This window comes from Pseudonaja textilis, chromosome 1, assembly GCF_049901715.1.
Source record: "Pseudonaja textilis isolate UNSWEBS1 chromosome 1, rPseTex1.2, whole genome shotgun sequence".
Lineage (NCBI taxonomy): Eukaryota > Metazoa > Chordata > Lepidosauria > Squamata > Elapidae > Pseudonaja > Pseudonaja textilis.
The window spans coordinates 115,212,447-115,236,840 of NC_141990.1; the positions used below are offsets into that span (position 1 = coordinate 115,212,447).

The following is a 24,394-nucleotide window of genomic DNA, read 5'->3' on the forward strand; positions in this document are numbered from 1 at the left end:
TCTTAAAATCGGAGTGAGGAAGCTGTGAAGATCTTGCTACTGGGGAAGCATTTATATAATCCCTGTCTTTTAGTTTTAGTGGGTTTGATACCATTGCACATGGGTTCCAGCAATTTCTGGAGAACCACAAATTTCCCACTCTGGTTTGTAGTGCTGTACCTTTGCACATCAGGCAGCATATTTAGAGTGACCTTAACTTTTATTTATCAGTTGAACACCAGCTGACTTTGTCTGGCCTTCAAAAAGCTAAGCAGGACTATACTAGGCTAGTACTTGGATGAGAGAGGATCATGAAAGTGAGACAGGGAAGTTAAGAAATTGCTACTGAACAACCTGCCTTTGGACATAAAGGACAGAGACAACAAACAATTTATTCCACTGATCTCATTCTAGCTATATCTAAAACATAAATTTCCAAAGTATTTACTCAAGGGCCCTGTACCATAAAAGGTCTCTGCCCCAGGATAAGACAGTTGTGGCTTGCAGCCTTTTGAATACAGTGAAGAAGCCAAGCAGAGCAGTATCTGGTCAGAGCTGCTTCTTTATTTCACCGAAGGATGGAAGTAAAATTCTCTCCCCAAAAGAGAAAGAAAAACGAATGCAATTTCAGATTGGATAAGGATTAGAAGAAGGCCTCTAATCTTTAGCCCAGCTGTACCTGTTCAAGAAACCTCTCAAGGCAGAAGGGACTGTTAGGGCTGCTCTACACACAATGGCCTGAGATCAGCAACAGGGAGCAAGGAATCCTGCTGCCCCTCAGGAAGGCCATAAAGACCTTATTCTCCCTGGGCCGTGGAGCTTTGTGGTATGCTACAACTGCTGTGATTTTTTCATCTCTTGATTATGATTTGCCATTTGTCTTTTATTTTATTGTATTATGGTTTTAACTTGTCCTGTATGAAATCTCGAGTTTTATAGTTAGGTTATCTTACAAATCCAATAGAACAATTCATTTATCAATGGACAGAAGTGCTGCACAGAAGACCTGGAATCAAGAGACCACAGTGCAAGTTCTGACCAAAACCAGAATATAACTAAAGAATAATCATGATGCAGGCTGAAGAGTCCACCTGAAGTCAGAATCAAAAGGACAGAAGCACACCAGACATATTAATCTAAGTGTAAATAGCAAGGACAGAAATCCATTTCATAATCCAGAAGTATACTCTAGTGTTCCACTCAGGAATCTTACGTATGCCCTCCAGCTTCTTTTATAAAAACAAAGCACAATAAAATAGAAGGGTGGAAAATTGCAAAACAAAACATTAGCCTCTGCCTCTGAACTCTACAAACATTTCTCTGACATGGTAGAGAACATCCTGTGAAACTTATTTGCCTTCTGGTACCTGGGTATTTTGTGATAGGCCATGCTCATTGTGGTGGCCATTTTGTGAAATCCTTCACCATATACTCTCAAAATCCCTTAAGTTTTCCCAGTTCAACATATCTATCTTCATGACTTCTACGTATATAAATCTTGCAGTTTGCACTTTAGTAACTACACAGATATGTGAAAATTTTCAATTTGAGTCTTAGCAGTTCCTTATGGCAACTTTTATCTATGAAAAAACTTATAGGAAATTATTTAATGTTAAACCATGAACAATTCACATAAGGCAAATGTAAAATAAGAGATTACAGATTAAGTTGTTATTTGGGGTTCATTCATCAGCAGAATGGGTTTATTTTTTTATTTATTTTATTTATTTGATTTGTCAATCACTTACAAAATAATAGGTATAAGTATAAACATGACTAAGAATACAAAAAATAGATACAATTAAATGGGGACAATAGGACCGGGGCAGGAGGCACGAGGGTGCACTTATGCACGCCCCTTACAGAACTCTTAGGAATGCGGTGAAGTCAATAGTGGATAGTTTGAGGTTAAAGGAGTGAGGGTTTGAGGATGTAACTACAGAGTCAGGTAGTGCATTCCAGGCATTGACCACTCTGTAGCTGAAGTCGTACTTTCTGCAATCAAGTTTGGAGTGGTTAACATTGAGTTTGTATCTGTTGTGTGTTCTTGTTGCGGTTGAAGCTGAAGTAGTCATTGACTGGTAGGACAGATAATTTTGTGTTCTACGCTTAAGTCCAACCGTAGGCGGCGTAGTTCAAGATTGTCCAAGCCCAAAATGTCAAGTCTGGTGATATAGGGTATTCTCTTGCGAGCAGAGAAGTGTAGTACTCTTCTCGTGAAACACTTCTGGACTCGCTCAATTGTATTAATGTCTGATATACAGTGTGGATTCCAGACAGATGAGCTGTATTCGAGTATTGGTCTAGCAAAGGTTTTGTATGGCCTAGTTAGCAATTCAATATTTCCAGAGGAAAAGCTTCATAAGATTAGATTTACAACTCTTAATGCCTTTTTGGCAATGCTGTTACAGTGAGCTCTGGCGCTAAGGTCATTAGATATGAGTACTCCTAGATCCTTGACAGAGTGAGGGTCATCAATGAGGTCATATCTGCCTAGTTTGTATTTGGTGTACTGATTTTTTTTACCGAGCATTTGTTGGTTGAGATTTGGAGTTCCCAATTGTTTGACCATTCAGACACATAGTCAAGGTCACTTTGAAGAGCAGTAGCATTGTCGGTGGTGTTGAGTAGTTCTACATCATTCGCAAAGAGGACGCAGGCTTATAGGGTGGTTGCAAAGGTCATTTATATAGAGTATAAAGAGTGTGGGTCCTAAAATGCTGCCTTGTGGGACATCACTGTTAACTGGAGCAAAGTTTGATATAGCACTCCCTATTTTTACTATTTGTTGCCTGTTTGACAGGAATGCAGTAATCCACTTATGAAGGGATCCGGAAATGCCGTAAGAATTTAGTTTAACAGTAGTTTGTCATGTACCACTGAATCAAAGGCTTTGCAGAAGTCTATGTAAATTGCGTCTATTGCTTTACCCTGGTCGAGTAGAGTAGTCCATATGTTTTTGCAGTGTAAGAGTTGTAGGTTGCAGGACAATTTTTTCCTGAAACCAAATTTGTTGGGTATAACATTGATACACCAACTAAGTTTGGGTGAATAAATATATAAACCAAGGTTTGGGTGTTTGTAACTTGTAGCTTTAAGCACCAAACTGCTTGTAATTAACTAATTAAGGGAGCGGTTACAAACGGCAATAAAAGGCAGTAAGAGAAACGTAACTCTCTCTCTGCTTGTTTTTCTGCTTGCTACTGTTTGTTTGCTACTGTTTGCTACAACTGTTTGAATACCTGAACGAAAGGACTATTTCATTGATGTGCTGATATCCTGTGAATACTCAGCGTTGTCTTCAAAAGGAAAGGTATCAAAGGAGAAGATATCTTTACAAGCAGATAAGGATATAGAACTGACTAGTAAATGGACTAAGTTACTGAATGGATATATTTGTGAATGACATATGGACTGATTGACAATGTTTAAACTCTAATAGGATTAAACAACTATGTAAACTACAAAACAGTGTTTGTCATCAGTGTGTGTAAACTCTAGGGCCCTTCCTCTCTCATTTGGCTGCCTGGCTTGACTGCTGCTGCACATTCTGTTTTTGGGGGGTTTGTCCCCAATAACTAACATTGGTTATGGGCCCAGTGCGCACAGTCTAACTAATGAGGATATAGCAGTGAGAGTTGGTGTGAGTTACACATTACTGTAAAAACAAACTGTTTTTTTTTCAGTAGTTTTTTAAATAGTTACATATCTGAAGAGCAATGGCACAAGTAAATTTGCCAAATCTGTCCATGATATCCAGACTAGATGGAACGAACTATGTTTCATGGTCAATGAAATGTAGTTTACTTCTACGAAGAGAAGGTTTGTGGGACATAATAACAAACCCACCAGATGTGACTAACTTAGATCCTAATGTTGAAGAGGATGACAAAAAGATACAAGACTATAAATGAAAGAATGAGCAGGCTTTATGCATCATAGGACTGACTCTCTCTGACCAGCAACTAATCCATATCCGTGGAGAGGAAAATGCTGCAAACTGCTGGGAGAACCTCAGGAAGATATATGTTCGGGACAGTGTAGGAGCTCATATATATCTTACACGCAAACTATTTCGAACACATCTTCACAAGAATGGAGACATGTTAACTCATTTAAATTGTATGAAGAGCATTTTTCAGGAATTACAAGAAAAAGAGCTTACATTTAATGAGTTGCAACAAGTATACATCATACTGTCTTCATTAGATCAAAGCTATGATGATTATGTGACTGCTTTAGAAGTATTGCCAAAAGATAGTTTATCATTAACCGAGATTACCGGCAGGCTATTAGAAGAAGCCAGAAGAAGGTGTGAACGTGACCAGCTGAGAGAAGATAAACCTAATAAAGAAGAGAAATTATCTTCAAAGCTTGAAAGAAACCAACTAAGTAAATTAAAGCACCCGGAAGAAGAGAATTTATCTTCGACGGCATACACAATTAAAAAGTGTTTTAATTGTGGAGGCAGAGGACATTTGGCAAGATTCTGCAGAAAAGAAAAAAGCCAGAATGTAAAAAAGCCAAAGAAATCTTTTGAACTAGCCACGTTTAGCAACTGTGATGTGAAGAATGATTTATGGGTGGTGGACAGTGGTGCATCCCACTGCATCACGAGAGATAAGACAAAATTTATAAAACTGTCTACAAGCTCTCAACATATATCACTTGCTAATGGCTGGAACCTCAAGGCCAAGGGAGAAGGTATTGCATACTGTCCATGCTTAAACCAGGATATAAAAATGTTGTATGTACCACAGTTAAAGGTGAACTTGCTTTCTGTAAGGGTATTAGACAAACTAGGTTATGTAATTACATTTAAGGATAATAATTGCATAATTGAGAAAGATAACAAAAGGGTAACTGCAGCTTTAAATGGAACATTGTATGTATTACATGATAGTAAGAAAGGAGAGGCACAGACTGTATTTAACAATATAAAGCCTCATAATGAATGTATCCATTTACTGCATAGGCGTTTGGGGCATGTAAATTTTAAAATGCTAAAACGTACAGTAGAGTTATCTGATGGAATAAGGTTAAAACCTTGTGATAAATATTTGCGTTGTAATGTCTGCTGTGAAGATAAGAGTAAAATATTGCCTGCAAATAGGCTAAATGGTTTCAAAACTAAAGAACCTTTAGAAGTAGTATTTGCAGACATTATAGGTCCAAAGAAACCCAGTATGGGGGGTGCTCAATATATACTGAGCATTATGGACCATTATTCTAGATATGGGTTTTGCTACCTAATGAAAAGCAAAACTGAAACATATCAACATTTTTTCAACTGGTTAAAATTTGCAGAAAGAAAGACTAAACGGCAACTGATAACCCTGGTGACAGATAATGGTACGGAATTTGTTAACAGCAAATTCCAGAATAGATTAAAGGTAGCTGGAATAGAGCACAAGAAATCTGCACCATACAGACCACAACACAACGCATTTATTGAGAGAAGAGGCCAAACACTACAGGCAATGGTTAGAACAATGTTAACTGATTCTGGATTACCTGATTCTTTGTGGGGAGGCCACAATGTGTGCTAATAACATATTGAACAACGTTGTTAACACAACTACTGGTGAAATACCATTCACCATGTGGCATGGCAGGAAGCCTGATCTGAGTTACCTGCACACATTTGGTGCACCAGCATGGGTGCATATCCCTACACAACTCAGGCGAAAAGGGCAACACAGAGCTAAACAATTATTCTTCGTTGGTTACCAAGCAAACCATAGGGCATATAGATTTTGGGAGAAAGGCACATCTAAGGTGTTATGTAGTGCCAATGCCCAATTTCTAGAGCACGTAGGATGGGATAAGTTAGAACAGGATAACAATAAAGAAGTAATTATTGAATCCTATAGAAATCCCATTAATTATCCCTGTAACTTTAAGAATAAAGTAAAGAGACAAATACAGGCAGAGATAGAGCCCATAAAGGAAGAAATAGTACCAATAGCTGAGCAAGCTGAGGAACATGAACAGGTAGTAATTCAAAAAGTCCTCATACAAGCCCAGCAATTCCCAGAAGAACTACACGAATATCTAGACCGCCTGATAGATACCAGGCTAACGCAGTGTGCCAGATTAATAAAGTTCCATATACTGTAGATGAAATAAACATGTATCCTACTAAAGATAAGGAAAGTTGGTATGCAGCAATGAATAAGGAATTAAAATCCTTAAAGGATATGAAAGTATATGAAAATGCGAGATTACCTGTTGATATAAAACCCATTGGCTGCAAATGGATTTTTAAGATAAAAACTGAAAAAGATGGTAATATAATCCATAAGGCACGATTAGTAGCCCAAGGTTTTAGACAAAATGCCAATGACTATGATGAGGTATTTGCACCTAGCCTTAAAGCAGCAACATTAAGGGCAGCTTTAGTGTGGGCAGCAAGTAAGAAATATATAGTCAATCATCTAGATGTAGAAACTGCTTACTTGCACGCTCCACTTAGACATACTGTATACATGAAAAAACCTATTGGATTTAAAGGTGAAAATAATAATGATTATTGGTTGTTAAAAAAGAGCCTCTATGGTCTTAAACAATCAGGCTATGAATGGAACCAGTATATTGTAAAGGAACTAAACAATATAGGGTTTAAAGCCGGTTTAGCCGATCCATGTCTATTTAAAAGGGAGACAAATGGGAAAATATCATTATTACTATTATTCACAGATGATATTGCTTTGATTACAGAAACTAATGATGAAGCCAATAAAATAATAGCATCATTAGCTAAGAAAATAAAAATCAAGCAATTAGGGGAGATAAAGAAATATCTAGGTTTGAATATACTGAAAACACAGAAAGGTTTTAAGATATCTCAGGAGGATAAGATATCTAAATTGCTAATAGATTATAAGATGGAACTTTGTAAGACTGCAAAGACTCCAATGAGTCAGGATATTTGCAAAATGGATACTCAAAGTCCCAAGTTTGATAACGTAATATATCAATCTTTGATTGGTAGCTTATCATACATTAGCAATTGGTCAAGGCCAGATATTGCTTATGGTGTTAATCAACTGGCACGACATAATAATGATCCACTTCAATGTCATTGGAAAGCATTAAAGAGAATTTTAAGGTATCTTAAAGGAACATTACACCATGCACTGTATCTAGAACCAAAAGGTGATCTAATACTGAGTGCTTATGCAGATGCTAGTTTTGCATCAGAAAGAGACACAAGAAAGTCGACTTCGGGAACAGCCATAATGCTGGGTAAGACATTAATAGGTTGGAAGTCAATAAGACAACAGCATATAAGTTTGTCTACTATGGAAGCAGAATTCTCCTGTTTGTCGTTATTATGTACTGAATTAATCATGTATAAGCAGATGATGAATGACATGGGATTAACTGTAAATTATCCTATAATTGTACATGAAGATAATCAAGCAGCAATTCAAATGGCCACAAATATTGCAGTAAAAACTAGGAGCAAACATACAGATTTAAGGTACTTAAACGTCAGACAATCTGTAAAGAGTAAAATGATACAGCTGGAGTACTGCATGTCGGAGGACAATATAGCTGATAACTTTACTAAAGCCCAAGGTGCCATTAAGCACCAAGAGAGTTGTGTAAAGTATGGTTTTAGATTGTAAGGGTATTATATATTTATATCACCCAAAAGGGGAGAATGTTGGGTATAACATTGATACACCAACTAAGTTTGGGTGAATAAATATATAAACCAAGGTTTGGGTGTTTGTAACTTGTAGCTTTAAGCACCAAACTGCTTGTAATTAACTAATTAAGGGTGCGGTTACAAACGGCAATAAAAGGCAGTAAGAGAAACGTAACTCTCTCTCTGCTTGTTTTTCTGCTTGCTACTGTTTGTTTGCTACTGTTTGCTACAACTGTTTGAATACCTGAACGAAAGGACTATTTCATTGATGTGCTGATATCCTGTGAATAATCAGCGTTGTCTTCAAAAGGAAAGGTATCAAAGGAGAAGATATCTTTACAAGCAGATAAGGATATAGAACTGACTAGTAAATGGACTAAGTTACTGAATGGATATATTTGTGAATGACATATGGACTGATTGACAATGTTTAAACTCTAATAGGATTAAACAACTATGTAAACTACAAAACAGTGTTTGTCATCAGTGTGTGTAAACTCTAGGGCCCTTCCTCTCTCATTTGGCTGCCTGGCTTGACTGCTGCTGCACATTCTGTTTTTTGGGGGTTTGTCCCCAATAACTATTTGTTGCCTGTTTGACAGGAATGCAGTAATCCACTTATGAAGGGATCCGGAAATGCCGTAAGAATTTAGTTTAACAGTAGTTTGTCATGTACCACTGAATCAAAGGCTTTGCAGAAGTCTATGTAAATTGCGTCTATTGCTTTACCCTGGTCGAGTAGAGTAGTCCATATGTTTTTGCAGTGTAAGAGTTGTAGGTTGCAGGACAATTTTTTCCTGAAACCAAATTGTTTTCTGTTTTTGGGTTGTTTGACTCTAAGTGGAGAGTGATGCGTTGGTTAATGATTGATTCCATGACTATGCATGTGACACAGCACAGTGAGATTGGTCTTTAGTTTTCAACCAGGCTGGGGTCACCTTTTTTGAAGAAAGGGATGACTGTAGCTAAGGACCATAGGTTCGGTAAGGAGCTAGTTCTGAATGATATATCATATATAATGCTTAGGGGTTCTGCTATGGCAGAGTAAAACTTTTTTAAGAAGTATGCACATAATCCATTGGGGCAATAGATAGGGATGGTTTTAGATTATGTAATGCCTTTTCTACATTATCTTCTGTAAAGTCAATATGTAGTAGATGCTTGCAATTAGTTGTGATATGACTAGGAAATGTGGGGCATGAGCCATTGCTGTTAACAAAGACTGAGCTGAAGAATGTGTTGAAGAGGTTGGCCTTAACAGCTTCGTCACTGCAGTCTTTCCCATTTGGTCCCTTTAGAGATGGGATGGTTCTTGAGTCTTTAAGTTTGGTGTTTACAAAATTGTAGAAGGCACAGGTAGATTTTGTACATAGGAAGTTTTCCTCCTGTTTGTGGTAATAATTTATACATTCTGCCTTTATCTGTCAGCATAAGGTGTTGTATCGGTTTTTAAAGTTTGCTACATAGTTAGTTTTGTTTTTACGCCGTAGTGATTTTTTTTAAGCCTATATTTTTTCTCAAAACATACTCTCCTAAGAATGTTCTTTTGAACAGATAAAAAACCAAATGTGCTTCCTTGTAAGGAGGAAATCAGAAGTCATGCATCCAGAAACAATATCCACTATGGCCTCAGTCCAATTATGTTGATTCTTATTCAGTTGGCTTCTAAAGACTTAAAAACTGAGTGTGTTAGCAAACTGCATTTAAGGCTTAGCCAGAGTGAGGGCATAAATATATCATTCTGCTTTTGTTTACTTCCATGAATTGCCAGCTTTTATTGATATATTTTATTCTTAGTCTTCTAATAATAAAAGCAGACAATGTTTGAAATTTTATTTTATTTTATTCTTTTTTACATATTTTAGGAAGTTCCAGTTTGGTCAACGAAATAGAGCTGGGTATTTGGAAATAATTAAGTTTCTCCAATATGTTTTAGATTCAATTTGACCTTTTATTTGTAGTTACACAAACCATAACAGTTTTTCTCACCATGGGATTACCATGATTTTTGGATGTGATTTGGGCTTGGAAATTGGATAGGGGTGTCAAAGATATTCTCTGGATTCACACATTATGCCATGTTATTAGTCAGCTTGTTTGGCTTTCTCCAATCTAAATGCTGTCCAGATGGAGATAGATCTCAGAATTGTAGTTCATCACTATGCTGACCGGAAATACTGGGAGTCAGCGTTCACCAATCTGGAAGGCAACCAGGTTAGGGGAAATTTGTATATTAATATAATGTGCAATGCCAGCCAGTTGTGAGTACATTAGAATTACAGTTCTTTTTATTGGACAAGTGTGATTAGACACACAAGGAATTTGTCTTGGTGCATATGCTCTCAGTATACATAAAAGAAAAGATACATTCGTCAAGAGTCAAGAATCATCAGGTACAACACTTAATAATAGTCATAGGGTACAATAAGCAATCAAATCATACTAGGAAACAGTCAATATAAATCGTAAGGATACAAGCAGTAAAGCTACAGTCATATAGTCACAAGTGGGAGGGGATGGGCAATAAGGAGTGAGGAGAAGATTAATAAGTAATAGTAGTGCAGACTTTGTGAATAGTTGGACAGTGTTGAGGGAATTATTTGTTTAGAAGGGTGATGGCGTTCGGGAAAAAACTGTTCCTGTGTCTAGTTGTTCTGGTGTGCAGTGCTCTATAGCGTCGTTTTGAGGGAAGGAGTTGAAACACATTATATCTGGGATGTGAGGGGTTCCTAAATATTTTCACAGCTATAGTTATTTTAATTCTGATGCTGAGGGTTATAAGTCATTCAGCACACATTTGCCTTTAGTAAGCTGAGATAATGTCTTATTGTTGCACATAATCATTAATCCCAGATTGAAAGCAAAGCAAATCAGTGGTTCCTGTTAAGATTTCTACTTTTTCTTGAATTGACTTTGACCCACTTCTCACCTATAATGTGAAAACAAATCAACAATTGAAGCTGATTCGCAGATTGGTTTTTCATAGAAGCTGATTAAGATTGGTTGGTCATACATGATTATGTAAATGATTGCTAAAATGCCAAGCTACCTCACAGATGCCTGGTTAACATGTAATGCACTAATTTTATTTGCTTCATAACACGCAAACTGATTTAAACATGCTCTTCATGTGTCACATTTTCTCCTAGTGAATACTGCTGACCTTTCAAAGATTTGGTTTTCTTATTTATTTATTTATTTTGTTCACATTTCAATTAAAGTAAGAATAAATATGACAATGACTAAGTGGATGGTAGTTCTTTTTTGGAATATTGAACGAAATCCAGTCATTTGTTGACTGAAGTGCAAGTCAGAAAGGGTATTATTTCTTAATCACCCAACTCCCACTCTCCAAATCTGCAGAACAGATTTTGGCAGCACAGAATTGGGAGGGAAGGTAATATTGAACAAAAAAAATTAAGGGCAGATGATGTTGCCCATGGGGGAAATGGGCAACTATAGCCATAGAAATGCATGCAACCTTCAAGCTCCTTTTTATGGGAATTTTAGACCTCCTCTTGACCAAATCTCTGAGTTTGAGTGCTGAAAATTGGTATCCAAGTTTTCTGCTAATTTGAGAGAAGAAATACAGGGAAAATACAATATAAGCCCAAACATATTTACTTTCTTGCTAATCCACTAGATCCCAGGAACATTCTAGATCTACCATCTGTATTATATTTTTTTCCTACAACACTCCAGATTTTCCAGCCTGAAAAGTTGTGCCTACAAATAAGGACCTGCTCTATGTCTCATTCTCTCCTTAGCTCTATAGTAACTCTCCATCTATGCTGATTGTTTATAGTCACAGGAAAATTTTGCTTAGAGAGTGCGAAAAACACTTCCTTTGCCTATACTGAGGTAAGCCACTGAGCAACACAGCTCCATATCCACTGATAGCTCGGCAGCTGAGGAGCTAGGCAGAGCCTGCTCCCAACTTCTCAGCTGTTGACAAGCCTGACTTGCTGAGAACACTGGATAAATATAGCACCAGCGAGCTCAGCTCCACAAAGTCATTGCTCTCAGCAGCCTGCAAGGAGCCCAGGAGAGGGGAAATGCAATCTCAGGACTTCACTGCCAAAGCTTAGCTCCCACAGAGCAACAGTTGTGGGTGGGGGCAAACCAACCAGGAGAAAAAGTCTTTCTAACAAAAGCCTGGGTGAAACCTAAGAGACCATTTGTAGCTCCTCTTTCTTCTGACTGGTATCTTGCAGAACAGGAACTACGTTCCTCTTTGGCTCTCTGTTTCTCTGTTTCCTGCATGACTTCAGTCCCTGGTAGATCTAGAAAGAGAAGAAAGATTAAAATTTGCCCAGTACTCTTCTGGGCCTGGATACTTTTCAACCTTGGTCATGTAAGCTACGTTTCTGAGGTCTTCCAGGAACACACATCCATCCTCCTCCTAAAGAACAGGCATCTAAGTGTTTGTTTTCAGCTGGCAGGTAAGAGTTAACTGATATTTCCCCCCCAAATGATTGGTTTGTTTGTTTTCTTGCTTAAAAATGGCTCCCTGATTCTTTTTACATCCCTGTCCCCGACCCCAATCTGTTTGCTTTCTGTTCTTAAATGTTCTGTCTAGTTTGAAAAGTTAAGAAAAGAGAAAGAGAGAGAAGACAGGCTTTCTTTTGCTTTTAGCAATGTAGAGAAATCACCTTCAGAGCTCTCCGCTGAACTTGCTGGGCTAAGGGCAATAGCCTAAAAACAGAACTGAACACATAATGATAGGAGATGAGAGACAAAAACACGAAGATGAGAATAAGTGATGCCTGACTGGAAAATTGCATGCTGTCGCGTAAGAGATCTTAATGTCCTTCCCTCTACAGAACTCACAGGGACATGTTGACTCTTTCCCCCTTTTTAAGTATCTTTTAAAAATCATCCTCATTGTTAGGAAACCTAGGAATGAAATCAGTATGATAAATAAATCCTCTGAATTAATCTTGTGCCTTGTTTCTTATTTCTTTTCTTTTTTGTTTGTGCTTCTGTAGAATTAACTACGTTTTATTTTGCCTGTCTGATGGTTGCCTCATCAGATTAAAAAAAGTATCTATCATATTAAATTACCATCTGAATGTTTATCATGCATACCACTCCAAGACCCTGCTCCCTTAGTACTCATATACAAGATTATTCTGAGATAAAGCAATGGCACCCAATATTTGTACAATTTAAATATATCTTCACGCAAAAATGACAGCTCATCCTTTCCTGGCCCTCTCCCCTTCCCCCTGCTAGTCCTCCCATCTTATTTGTGAGTGTCTTGGAAATATTCTTATCAAATATTCTTATCTGCAAGTAATTTACACACTGTGGATAATTCACTATAAAATCCAGTAGAAGAATGATGGATAGGAAACCTTGTGTGCTTTTATAAAATGACTCGGAAACATTCGTAAGGCAGGGCAGGCAAACATCTCAAATGATATAATAAAAAAAATAGTGATTAGTCTTTTAGTTTAGACTTGAATCAAAAAGTAGTTATGGCAACAAATGCATAAATAAAAGCAATACATAATTTATTGGAGAAAAAGGCTTGCAAAGAGGCATATTAAATCTGATGACAAAAGTATTCAAGTGGAATGCCAGCATGATATGTTAGTGTTACAAGAATGCAATCGCTATGTCTTCTTTCATATTTCTAGTTCTGATCAGTGCCAAAACGAGGAAGATGGAAATGTATTGCTTTCATTCAGTATTTAAAGAAATAGGCCTATCAAACTGGAATATAGTGTGATTAGCAGCACACTTCTATAATTTCTATTTAAAAATAAATCCTAACCTTATTCTATCTGATTACTTTGGAGTAAGGTCAATGGAACACAAGGGAACCAGTCTCTGGGTAGATTGGCAAAAGGCATTTGACAAGTACAAACTGATTATGTCACTAAGCTGCTATCAAAGTGCTTTCTTTGATATTAGTAACTAATTACATTTGACATAACTGCTAGCACAGTATTGGAAAAGACTATAGTGTACCTCAAGAATGAGATGTGAATGAGAATGAGACAAATATGTTACCTATGTTCTAGAAATTTATAAATTGCCTATTTAGAATCAGTACTACCTTCCAAGGATCTTGGATTTCTGGGGTCTTCAATCCATTTTGGAGAATACATCATTTTGCAGTCTGCTCCTGACTCAAAGAAGAATCAATCTCAGGTCCCAATGCAAAGACAGAAGTCTTGTCTACTCAGTGGAGTTAGTATTTTAGTATTTAGTATTTTAGTATTTATTTGATTGGTCAATCGCTTACAAGATACAGAATAAATATAGATAAGAATAAATATAGTTTTGAATACATGAGATAGATACTTATAAGAAAAATAAAAAAACAATAGGACAGGGATTGTAGGCACGATTGGTGCACTTATGCATGCCCTCTACAGGCCTCTTACGAAGGGGGTGAGGTCAATAGTAGACAGTTTAAGGTTAAAGTTTTTGGAGTTTGGGGAAGGTAGAGTATTCCAAACATTGACCACTCTCTTGCTGAAGTCATATTTTCTGCAGTCAAGTTTGGTGCAGTTAACCTTGAGTTTGTATCTATTGTGTGCTCTTGTATTGTTATAATTAAAGCTGAAGTATTCATTTGCAGGTAGGACATTGCAATGTATGATTTTATATACTATATTTAGATTGGACCAGAGGTGGCGTAGTTCTAGGTTTTCTAGGTCTAGAGTTTCAAGTCTGGTGCATAAGGTATTCTGCAATGAGTAGAGGAGTGGGGAACTCTTCTTGTGAAATATTTCTGGACTTTTTCAATTGTGTTAATATCAGATACATGATATGGGTTCCAGACTGATGAGCTGTATTCAAGTATAGGTCTAGCAAATGTTTTGTATGCTGTAGTTAGTAGTGTGATTTTACCAGAGAAGAAGCTACGTAGGATTAGATTAACAACTCTTAATGCCTTTTTGGTTATGTAGTTACAGTGGGCTTTAGCACTTAGATCATTTGAGATGAGTACTCCAAGGTCCTTGACAAAGTTTGGATCATCAACAAGATCTTGACTATTCAGCTTGTATTTTATTTTCTGATTTTTTCTGCCAATACGTAAGACAGAGCATCTATTTGTTGAGATTTGAAGTTGCCATTTGATTGACCATTCCGATACATAGTCAAGGTCTTTTTGGAGGGTAGTAGTATTGTCTGTTGTGTTGAATAGCTTTACATCATCAGTGAAGAGAACGCAGTTGCTCTTAATATGACCAAAGAGGTCATTTATGTAAAGTATGGTCCTAAAACACTGCCTTGGGGGACACCACTGTTGACAGGTACAGAATTTGATAGGACACTCCCAATTTTGACCATTTGTTGTCTGTTTGACAAGAATGCTTCTATCCAGTTATGAAGGTGTCCAGAGATACGATAAGATTTTAGTTTTAGTAGTAGTTTGTCGTGTACCACTGAATCAAAGGCTTTACAGAAGTCTATGTAGATTGTGTCTATTGCTTTGCCCTGATCGAGTTGTGTAGTCCATATGTTTTTGCAGTGTAAGAGTTGCAGATTACAGGATAGTTAAAGAGGTTTGCTTTGGTGGTGTTGTCATTGCAGTCTTTGCCATTAGGTCCTTTCAGGGGTGGGATGGACCTTGAGTCTTTTTTGTTGTTTACAAAATTGTAGAAAGCATGGAATTTGTGCGTAGAAGGTTTTCCTCTTGTTTAATGTGATAATTAGTGCATTCAGTTTTTATCTGGTGGCATAGTTTTTTGATCAGCTTTTAAAGTTGGCAACATGACCAGATTTGTTTTTTCACCAAAGTGATCTCTTTTTGGATTGAAGCTTCCTTGTTATGGGTAATCTGTTTTTCCTGGTTTGGGGATAATAATGGAGTTAGAATATATTATTTGCAGTCACCAGTACATCAGTGACAAACCATCACAATTCCTTCTTAATACTGATGAGAATTAAAGATTCCATAATGTCTGATGTAAAGAAAGTCAGGATGCAACAAAAAGAAAATTAAATAGAAAACAGAGAGGATTTAATTTAATTGTTCCATGCAATTTTTAATGTTGAATACTCTCCAGAGTTGTTATGGAGTCGAGTGACTTTACATAATTTAGATTATAATGATAGATAGATAGATAGATAGATAGATAGATAGATAGATAGATAGATAGATAGATATTGCCACTATTGGCTTAATATTTACTGACATTGTGAATGACTTCTTAATATTTTTCTAGACACCAGATGAAGATATTTTTCCAACTAGGCAGTTTAGGAATCTTTCTGAACAGATCATTTGTCATGTGTAATAAACAAATATTATAATTTTGTGATCATATATATTAGCCTTACTAAAGTTATGCTAAAATACAATACATAAATATGAGATAATCAGCTCTATCAGAACCAGCCCATAATATTTTGGCACCTAACGCAGGAAGCTCAAATGATGCTCATGCATCTGTTTATTTGGGCCATAGCAATGAAATAACTGGATTCTGCCTTCTCCTGTCCATGTCTTCTCATGATACTAGTCTGGTACCTACATCAATAAGAGAGAATTAAACATTTTAAATACTTCTTCAATCATTTTAATCATTTCAATATCTGGAACATTTCTTGTCTGCATAACAAACATTGATATATCCTTCAGGTTATTACCTAAGCTATTTACATCAATATTGTGCATGCCATCATATAACCACACTGTCTCTGGTGCCCTCCATTGTAGGTATTTTTCAGATATAGGATGAGTTTTGAAATATATTTTTTCAAATATTTCCATCTCAATATTTTCTCAAATATTTTTATATAGAAAAATAGAAGGTATAGTATTACACAATACATTGCTGATTAAAGAATTCAACTCTGAATTATAGTTTAGGATCTCTTTTGGGATTGTTTCATGTCCAATAAAATATCTTCTCTGATGATTCTTTTGTTCTTGAATGGCTGGTAAAAAAAAATTGCCATTACTTTCTTCCACTAACTTCTGTACATTCTTCAGAATTTTTTTCAAATCCTACGTCTGATTAGTAAGATTGTAGGTATAATTGCTTTCTATTACTGCAGGTACATCAAGGTCAACATTTTGGAGTTTCCGGTTTATAATATTTATTTCAAACAATGTCATGTTACCACCCTAATCAGATGTTTGCTTCTGGTGATTTCATTTCCCACAGTCACTACTTCCTGTCAAAGCATTATCCTCAATAACGGCAATTATTACATAATTTATCTTCTCAAGTTTGGCAGGCTTTACTGTACCAATTCAACTTTCCTATAATGTTGTAGCAAAGAAAGCCATTTGTGCTTTGAAATATTTTAAAAATAAAATAAAATCAGCAGCCTCATAGAAGTTGATGAAGCAACAGTGAACAAAAAAGCTTGAAGATTTAGTTCTCTGGTCAGCCTGCTGCATTCTTCTATTCTTTTTTTTAACCCAATATTATTAGCTAATATCTTGTGTCAGTTACAATTCCCATATTTTCCAGATGTTTAAGTAGCTTGTTTGTTAGACTATTCCTGTAATATTCTGGAAACTTAACTATCACCACTGGAGTAGTTACCCTACCGTAAGATGGATGATCAATACATTTGATAAATAAACATTTTCATTGGAATCTTTGTATTTCAATAAACCATGGGCTCAGTTGAGTCAGTCTTAGTATGTTGTATAGACATAACCACTGCCTCTTCTCCAGCAAAGAATAGTTCCTTCTACTGTATAAATGGAATCACAGAATAGGTTGCTATTATATGAGCCACAGTGGTGCAGTGGTTAGGCTACTGCAGGCTACTTCTGCTGAATGCCAGCTGCCTGCAATTTGACAGTTCAAATCTAACCGGCTCAAGTTGACTCAGCCTTCCATCCTTCCGAGGTGGGTAAAATGAGGACTCAAACTTTTGGGGGCAATGTGCTGACTCTGTAAATCGCTTAGAGAGGCTGTAAAGCACTGTGAAGTGGTATATAAGTCCAAGTGCTATTGCTATTTTATTCTTTGGAAAACCTTCATTATTATTGACTACTCTGTAGCTATGGAGGTGAGATTTTATTTACTTTTGAGAACTTACACGGCTGCCTATCTCACCCAGAGGTCCTAGGTGTTTCACTAATAAAAAATAAGAATAAAAATAGGACAACCCTTCCTACTAGGCTCCAGACTGACCAAATTCTTAACCTCCTGGCTCACCTCCAATGCTTGGGGAAGAGCCAGGTCATTGTAGCCTTCCAGAAGGTAGGAGCCTCTCAAATATCAGATGAGAGGTTATCCCAAAGGGAATAAGAGAAAGCATGCCTCTGAGGTCCAACAAATGGCAGAAATTATGAAAAGGGTTGTGTAGCATCCCCACCAAAGGTAACCATTCAAATATCCTGACCTTTTGCTATGTAAGCCTTAAAAAGTGATCATCAGCACCTTGAATCGCTTAAAAAGTGATAACCAGTACCTTCAGAGCTAGTGTGGCTCATGCAACAATGGTGTAACTCAGGGAATTGGTCCAAATTACCCATCTGCAGTTACCAAAGCATCTGCTGTTAAGATATACACTTATCTATTCCCTCCCAGCAAGAATACCTAAAGACAAAATCCCGGAGGCTTTGAGATCTATCAAGAATTTGAGGCATCCACAAACATTGAAGGATCTATTCAGTATTTTTTTTCTGTCAATTTGTCATTCTCTCTTTTCACCTTTTTAAAAATATTATAAAAAAAACATTAGGTTGGATGGACTCCCAAATGAAGAATTCCTTCAAATATCATTCTTGCTAAATAGATTAATCAGAATATTTCTGTATAATAATAATATCATCATAGCATTTTCTCCTTCTGAAAACAAAGGCTAACATTATTTAAATCTCTATGAAAACTTCAGGATATATACTCATACCACAAACATGTTTAGAATTTCTAATGTCCCCTGATCCTTGAGAAATTTAGATGAAGAGCTGTAGCAACTTACTTTCAAGATGACTGTAGCATGCTCTTTTTCCATTCGTCACTCAGTATTTTGCAATACATGCTAGAAGTTAAAGAACTTCCTTTAATATTAGGATTGCTACAGGTTTCCCACATTGCTTTCTTTGGATCCCAATCCTATACTCAAATGGCTTTGTGGTCTGCTTGCATTGCTCAAAGACCCTCTTCATTTTATATCTGCCAATTGTTTGATTTTGCTAGAATTTGCTAGAGTTTTAAAGCTTATCCCACAGCAAAAATATTTCTCAGCAAGTTCTGAATTCTATATAACTTTTATGAATAGATACTAGGAGATATCAGGGAGAACTTGCAGTGGCTAATAGAGACAGGTTAAATACTTTGAAAAGAAGACAGATTAGAATGTAATTGATAAAATCATTCAGATTTGATGCAACATGAATAGGGAATGTATTACTGGAAATGCAGATTTGATAGAGTTTTGCATATAGAGAGAGCTAAGAGTTAGGCTATGTCTGTGGATTTCTTTAATGGAAGCTTATCCAAAACTATAAATCTAACAATGCTCAATGATTTTAGCATTGGATAGGATTGGATAAAAGGAAATGTGAAGAATGTTTGAGCAATTCCAACAGCCTGGCTCAACATGCACTATTGTTTCGTTTATTTAAATTATATTCCACATTTTCAGCCATAAATGTTCACAGTGAGTTACAGTAATTAAAACACATAAGAATAAAAACAAATTAAATTGGCATTTTTAAAATCCCAATAATTCAACTAACAAATAAAAAATGCAAATGAAAAATATGTGGTTTTGCTATTTTCCTCGGTAATGGGAAAGTGGAGACCAATCAAATTTCTTGGGAGCCCCACGAAAGACCCTTGGGTGTCAACAAGTTTATAGAAGTTGGGAAGATCTTCAAAGAGACTTCTGCCACTGGTTTAAGTAAGTGACCAATTGCAGAATGACAAAAGTGATTCCTAAGTTCTTGTTCATTTATGGCTACAAAGGCCAATGCCACCATATTACAATTGTGCTCATTAGTGCAGAGCTTTCATTATCTTGTACCAATTGCCAGCCTGCCTGCTACATTTTAAACCAAATGCAATTTCCATACCATATAAAGCATGGAACAGTGGGATGTAACCAAGGCTGAGATAACTGTTCCTAAGCCTGATTGACTGGGGAGGTTTGGCTACAGTATTTTCCACTGATGCTAACTGTTGTTTAAATCGGCTTAGGAAAAACTGTAAAGAGTTTTTTTTTAAGGAAAACTATTGTTTGTCTCTCTTCTTTATTCATCTGACTCAGATTTAAAACTCAGAAGATAAACGTGAGCTAATATAGCAGGAAATACAAGCCAAAAGTAAACTATCTATGTACTATGATTTCTAAAAATATATTAATATTTATAGCCATTGACTAACTTTCAAAAGTATCTGAGCATTACCCTCTCCGATTGGCTGACTTAATGCATTATGCAAGCTTTGGTTTACATCATCGTAGTATGAAATTTAATTAGTAGGGTTTGACAAACCCAAGTCTAAGCTAAGCTATTGTGTGAACCACACCAATAATTAGATTCAATTAGTGTTGCCAGTTGGAAACAGAATACAGCCATATCTGCTGCCATAGACCTAAAGTTATAAAATGTGGTTTTTCAAGGAATAAACTAAGCATTCTTGCTTACTGATAGTCAGCCACAGCTATCTCTATTTTATTAGATGAATAAACTAAGCATTCTTGCTTACTGATAGTCAGCCACAGCTATCTCTCTTTTATTAGATGAATTTCTTGATTTGAAGAACACTCCCACTGTGGCAAAAAGTGTTTCATACCCAGTTAACTGTCAGAAATTATCTAAGAATATTTCTTAATTTGGACTTAAGGGAAGTTTTGTTCTCACAGGGCAAGTATGTCTTCAGCCTCTGTTACTGACATCCTATTTTGCTGAAACTCGTTCTTTAGGGTTACAGATATGTTCCTGTTCCTGATTCTGAAATCTTAGCATGTATGCAAATCCAGGGCACACGTTACAAACTATTGCATCTATCTTCCTACAGAAATCACTCCGCCAAAGTGAGTTCAAAGGTGTTAATTATTATTTTACTATTTTAATTATTATTTTTACTCTTTTATTGCCAGAGGTAATGATATGTGGGGGGAAGAGCCACAATCTGGACAATGGTCTGCTAAACAAGATTTTAGACTGGAAGAAGAGAAGTGGTGAAAGAATTTCAGAAGGGACCCTCCCCACTTTTCAGGAGAGTAAAAAGGAAGGGAGGGGGGAATACTTTCAGTCTTGCAAGATTCTGTTAATGTAACCTTATAATAAAGGTATTGTTCTTCTTATATGGACCATTTCACAAATGATGCTGCCTTGATTTTGTACCTGTAACACAAGATAAGCAAAATGGTTGGTTGATTCCATCAGTTTTACTCTCTTGTCATGTTAACAATTGGCGCTACCTAACATTACCAGCTTTGGTTCTTAGAGGGGCAACAGAAGAGAGGTAAATTTGGCTGATCAGAGACTGAAGTGGGAGGAAGCAGGCCTTCATCAGCTTTAAATGGTTGATTAATACCACTTTGAGTCTTGACCTTAATGGTTATCTGGCTGCACCTCCAACATAATAGATCAGGGGTGTCAAACTTGCGTCGTCACAGCAGCGTCACATAATGTATTGGGACTTTTTCCCCCCTTCGCTAAACCAGGCATGGGCGTGGCCAACACATGACGCATCTGGCCCATGGGCTGGGAGTGTGCAGCCTTGTAATAAATGGTGAAACAACAGATGTTTGCTTCATGGGTGAAATTCTGTGGGCATGGCTGTGAGCATGGCTTGGTATAATAGTAATAGCATCCAGAAGCAACCAGGGGCAATTTTTTACCGATTCAAATGGTCCCTACCACCTCTCCCGAGGTAGGCCAAAGTGGTTTAATTTCACCCCTGGTTTCCTTACCTCCCGGCTGTCATTAGATGCTGCCAGCATAAATACTAGTTAAATAATTGAGAGACTAAGAATGGAGTTGGGAACTCATTGGCTGGGACATAGATTAAGGTGACAACCTTTTTAAGACAAAAGAGACTGCTAGGGCTTATTTGTATCATTGTACAAGTAGTACAAGTCCCAATGTCAAGGATTTCGTGTGGCTATAATATACTCCTTGAAGCTAGATAATATTTTGAGCTCACCCACTAATTCAGGCATGGTTTCATTGGCCATAGAAAGGTCCTCATAAGGAGATATCTTTTCTTTTACTAATGTGGTTGGTAGCTAAATTACTTTCTTCCACTGCACACTCATATAGTGTGTGTGTGTATGTGTGTGTGTTTGTGGAGAAAAAAAAAACATGCTTTCTGGCATGCCAACAGACATTGGAGAGTGGTGGAGAGAAATTGACTAAACACAGAGCAGTGAGTGATAGCATGAATGGTTTTCCTTAAATGGCTAATCTTTCGGTCCTATACAATTGACCTAAAGGAGCCAGAAATAAGTGGGTGTGAAAGTAAAGCATTTCTGTAAGCAGGAGCTGTATAGGTTTTCTTTTGGGATATTCAGATTTCTTGGAGGATCTTTGGGACCTAGACCCTGGATATAGAGGATATACCATCTTTCATGGTTTTAAAAGACTAAAGATTAAATAATGGCACAAATATTCTACAAATAAGTTTAATGTCATTATAATTTATATTTTAAAAAGCTTCTTCCGTTGTTCTTTTGGTTTCATTCATCAATTATTTTCAAATAATTGAAAGATGTTATGAAATACTTACAAAAGAATTTGAAGTTCTGTCCAATGTTGGAACACAATTCTTCCAAAGGTCCAGCAGTGTAAAAGACACCAATTCAACAAATATCAAAATAAGCCTAGCTTTCTTCATCGGCTAAGTTGGCTGGAAGGAGCCAGAAAGTGGTTGCTAAGGTCCTCCTCTTTCCTAAGATGTAGTTCTACTCTAGATGCCATCCTGTTCCCTCTCCTTGCATGTAAAAGACATGATTTTAACCAGTGGTGGGATTCAAATTTCTTTATTACCAGTTCTGTTGGTGTGGTTTGGTGGGCATGGCAGGGGAAGGATACTATAAAATCTCCATTCCCTCCCCACCCCACTAACCTGCTTTCCAGCTCCATTCTCCTATGCAGGGCAACAAAAGAAGTCCCAGCCGATTAGCAGAAAATAGATGGAGGTGGGGCCAGTCAGAGGTGGTATCTGCTGGTTCTCTGAACTACTCAAAATTTCTGCTACCGGTTCTCCGGAACTGGTCAGAACTTGCTGAATACCACCTCTGTTTCTAACCCTCATAATTTTGACAACTGTGCTGGAGTCTTGAAGCTTTGCGTGGAAACAATACAAATGCTGTACAATAGGTGTGATTTATTTGATGATATCTGTAAATGATTAGAGCACGCGGAGGGTATTTGCAGACCAGCAACAGTCTCTGATTTGCCTCACTTGACATTTGGTGGCGGGGTGGTGGTAAAGGTGAGCTTGATCCAAGAGGAAGTATTTCCCCACTTCCAAAATTAAAACTTCATTCACTGCATCCCACGCTTGGTGCGCTCACCCCACCTCTATCCTCTCCATTTCTCTCTATCCTCTCTTGCCATGTGTTCTGTTCCTTCTGTTCTGCTGCTTAATCAGAGAACAGAGCCCTTCTCCCAGGTGAGTTTGCCATGCTGAGAAAGAAGTAGATACGATAGTGAACGTGTATTCTTCTTTCTTCTTTGATGGTCCCGCTTGGAGAGTTTAACCAATAAGGGAATTTGAATTCTTGTCGGGGGCTTCAAAGAGCTACAGGTGATCCTCAACTCACAACTTTTGATTCAGTGACCGTCTGAAGTACAATGGCCTTGTACAAAAGTAAGTTACGACCATTTTTCACACTTATGACTGTTGTCACATCCCCATGGTCATGGCATCAAAATTTGGACACATGGCAACTGGTTCATATTTATGATGATTGCAGCGTCCCCAGGTCATATGTGATCACCTTTTGCAACCTTCCGACAAGCAAAGTCAATGGGGAAGCCAGATGGGGTCAATGGGAAGCTGTTGGTAAGCAAATCACTGCAGTTGTTAAGTTAGTCTGTGACTAACTTAACAACTGCAGTGATTTGCTTAACAACGGTGGCAAAAAGATCATAAAATGAGGGTAAAACTCACTTAACAACTGTCTCACTTCGCAACAGAAATGTTGGGCTCAATTGTGGTCATAAGTCAAGGACTACCTGTAATGTTATTCTTGGCTGTGCCACAGGAATGGATGAGAGGGAGACCACATTCTTTGGAGCATCTTGCTAGAAGGATGTTGTGAGTGTTAACTGCTTGCTTTGATTCCTTTGGTGGGTATCACATGGGCAGGCCTTGACAGGGGCGGTTGGGGCTTTGTCTTCCCAGACTATTTATGCATTAGCGATTTATACAGCGCTGTTTGCGTAGTTACACTTACCTCAAAAACAGGTTAAAACAGGACTGGCCTGTCGAGCATTTGGACTGGAGATTACAGCAAATTTTAGACCTGTAGACCAAACTGGCCATTTAAAAAAAAGTATCTTGGAAAATGGCAGTTATGATTCACTTCTGTGCTGTTACCAAGAAAACTATGCATCATGGAGTTACTGGAATCAAGCTCATTTAATAGAGATATATCTTACAGCATTATCCATCCAAACTGTAGTGATTTGGATTTTGTACCAAGTTATCTCTTGCCAAAAGTTCTGATGGGAAATATCTACAGAGATTCTCAATCATCCAGATCATGGTTGCCCCAAAGGTGCTGTTCAGAAAGCAACTGGAGTTTCTTCAGTTTCTTTCAGTTCCAAACCAAAAAAAGCTTCTTAGATGAGAAATTAAACATTTTCAA

At 37.2% G+C, this 24,394-nt stretch overlaps 1 protein-coding gene across 7 annotated transcripts in view; it reads left to right on the forward strand.

The window, feature by feature from the left end:
* Positions 1-11,572: 11,572 nt before the first annotated feature.
* Positions 11,573-24,394, forward strand: part of FILIP1 (filamin A interacting protein 1) — a 91,855-nt gene continuing 79,033 nt past the window's right edge. For 2 of the 7 annotated variants that reach the window (XM_087915138.1, XM_087915146.1), the window contains exon 1: positions 11,573-12,078. In XM_087915138.1, the coding sequence (XP_087771264.1) occupies positions 11,898-12,078 (181 nt within the window). In that variant the 5' untranslated portion in view covers positions 11,573-11,897. The remainder of the gene's footprint in view (positions 12,079-24,394) is intronic. The other 5 variants (XM_087915153.1, XM_026695135.2, XM_087915161.1 and 2 more) reach the window with 3 other exon arrangements.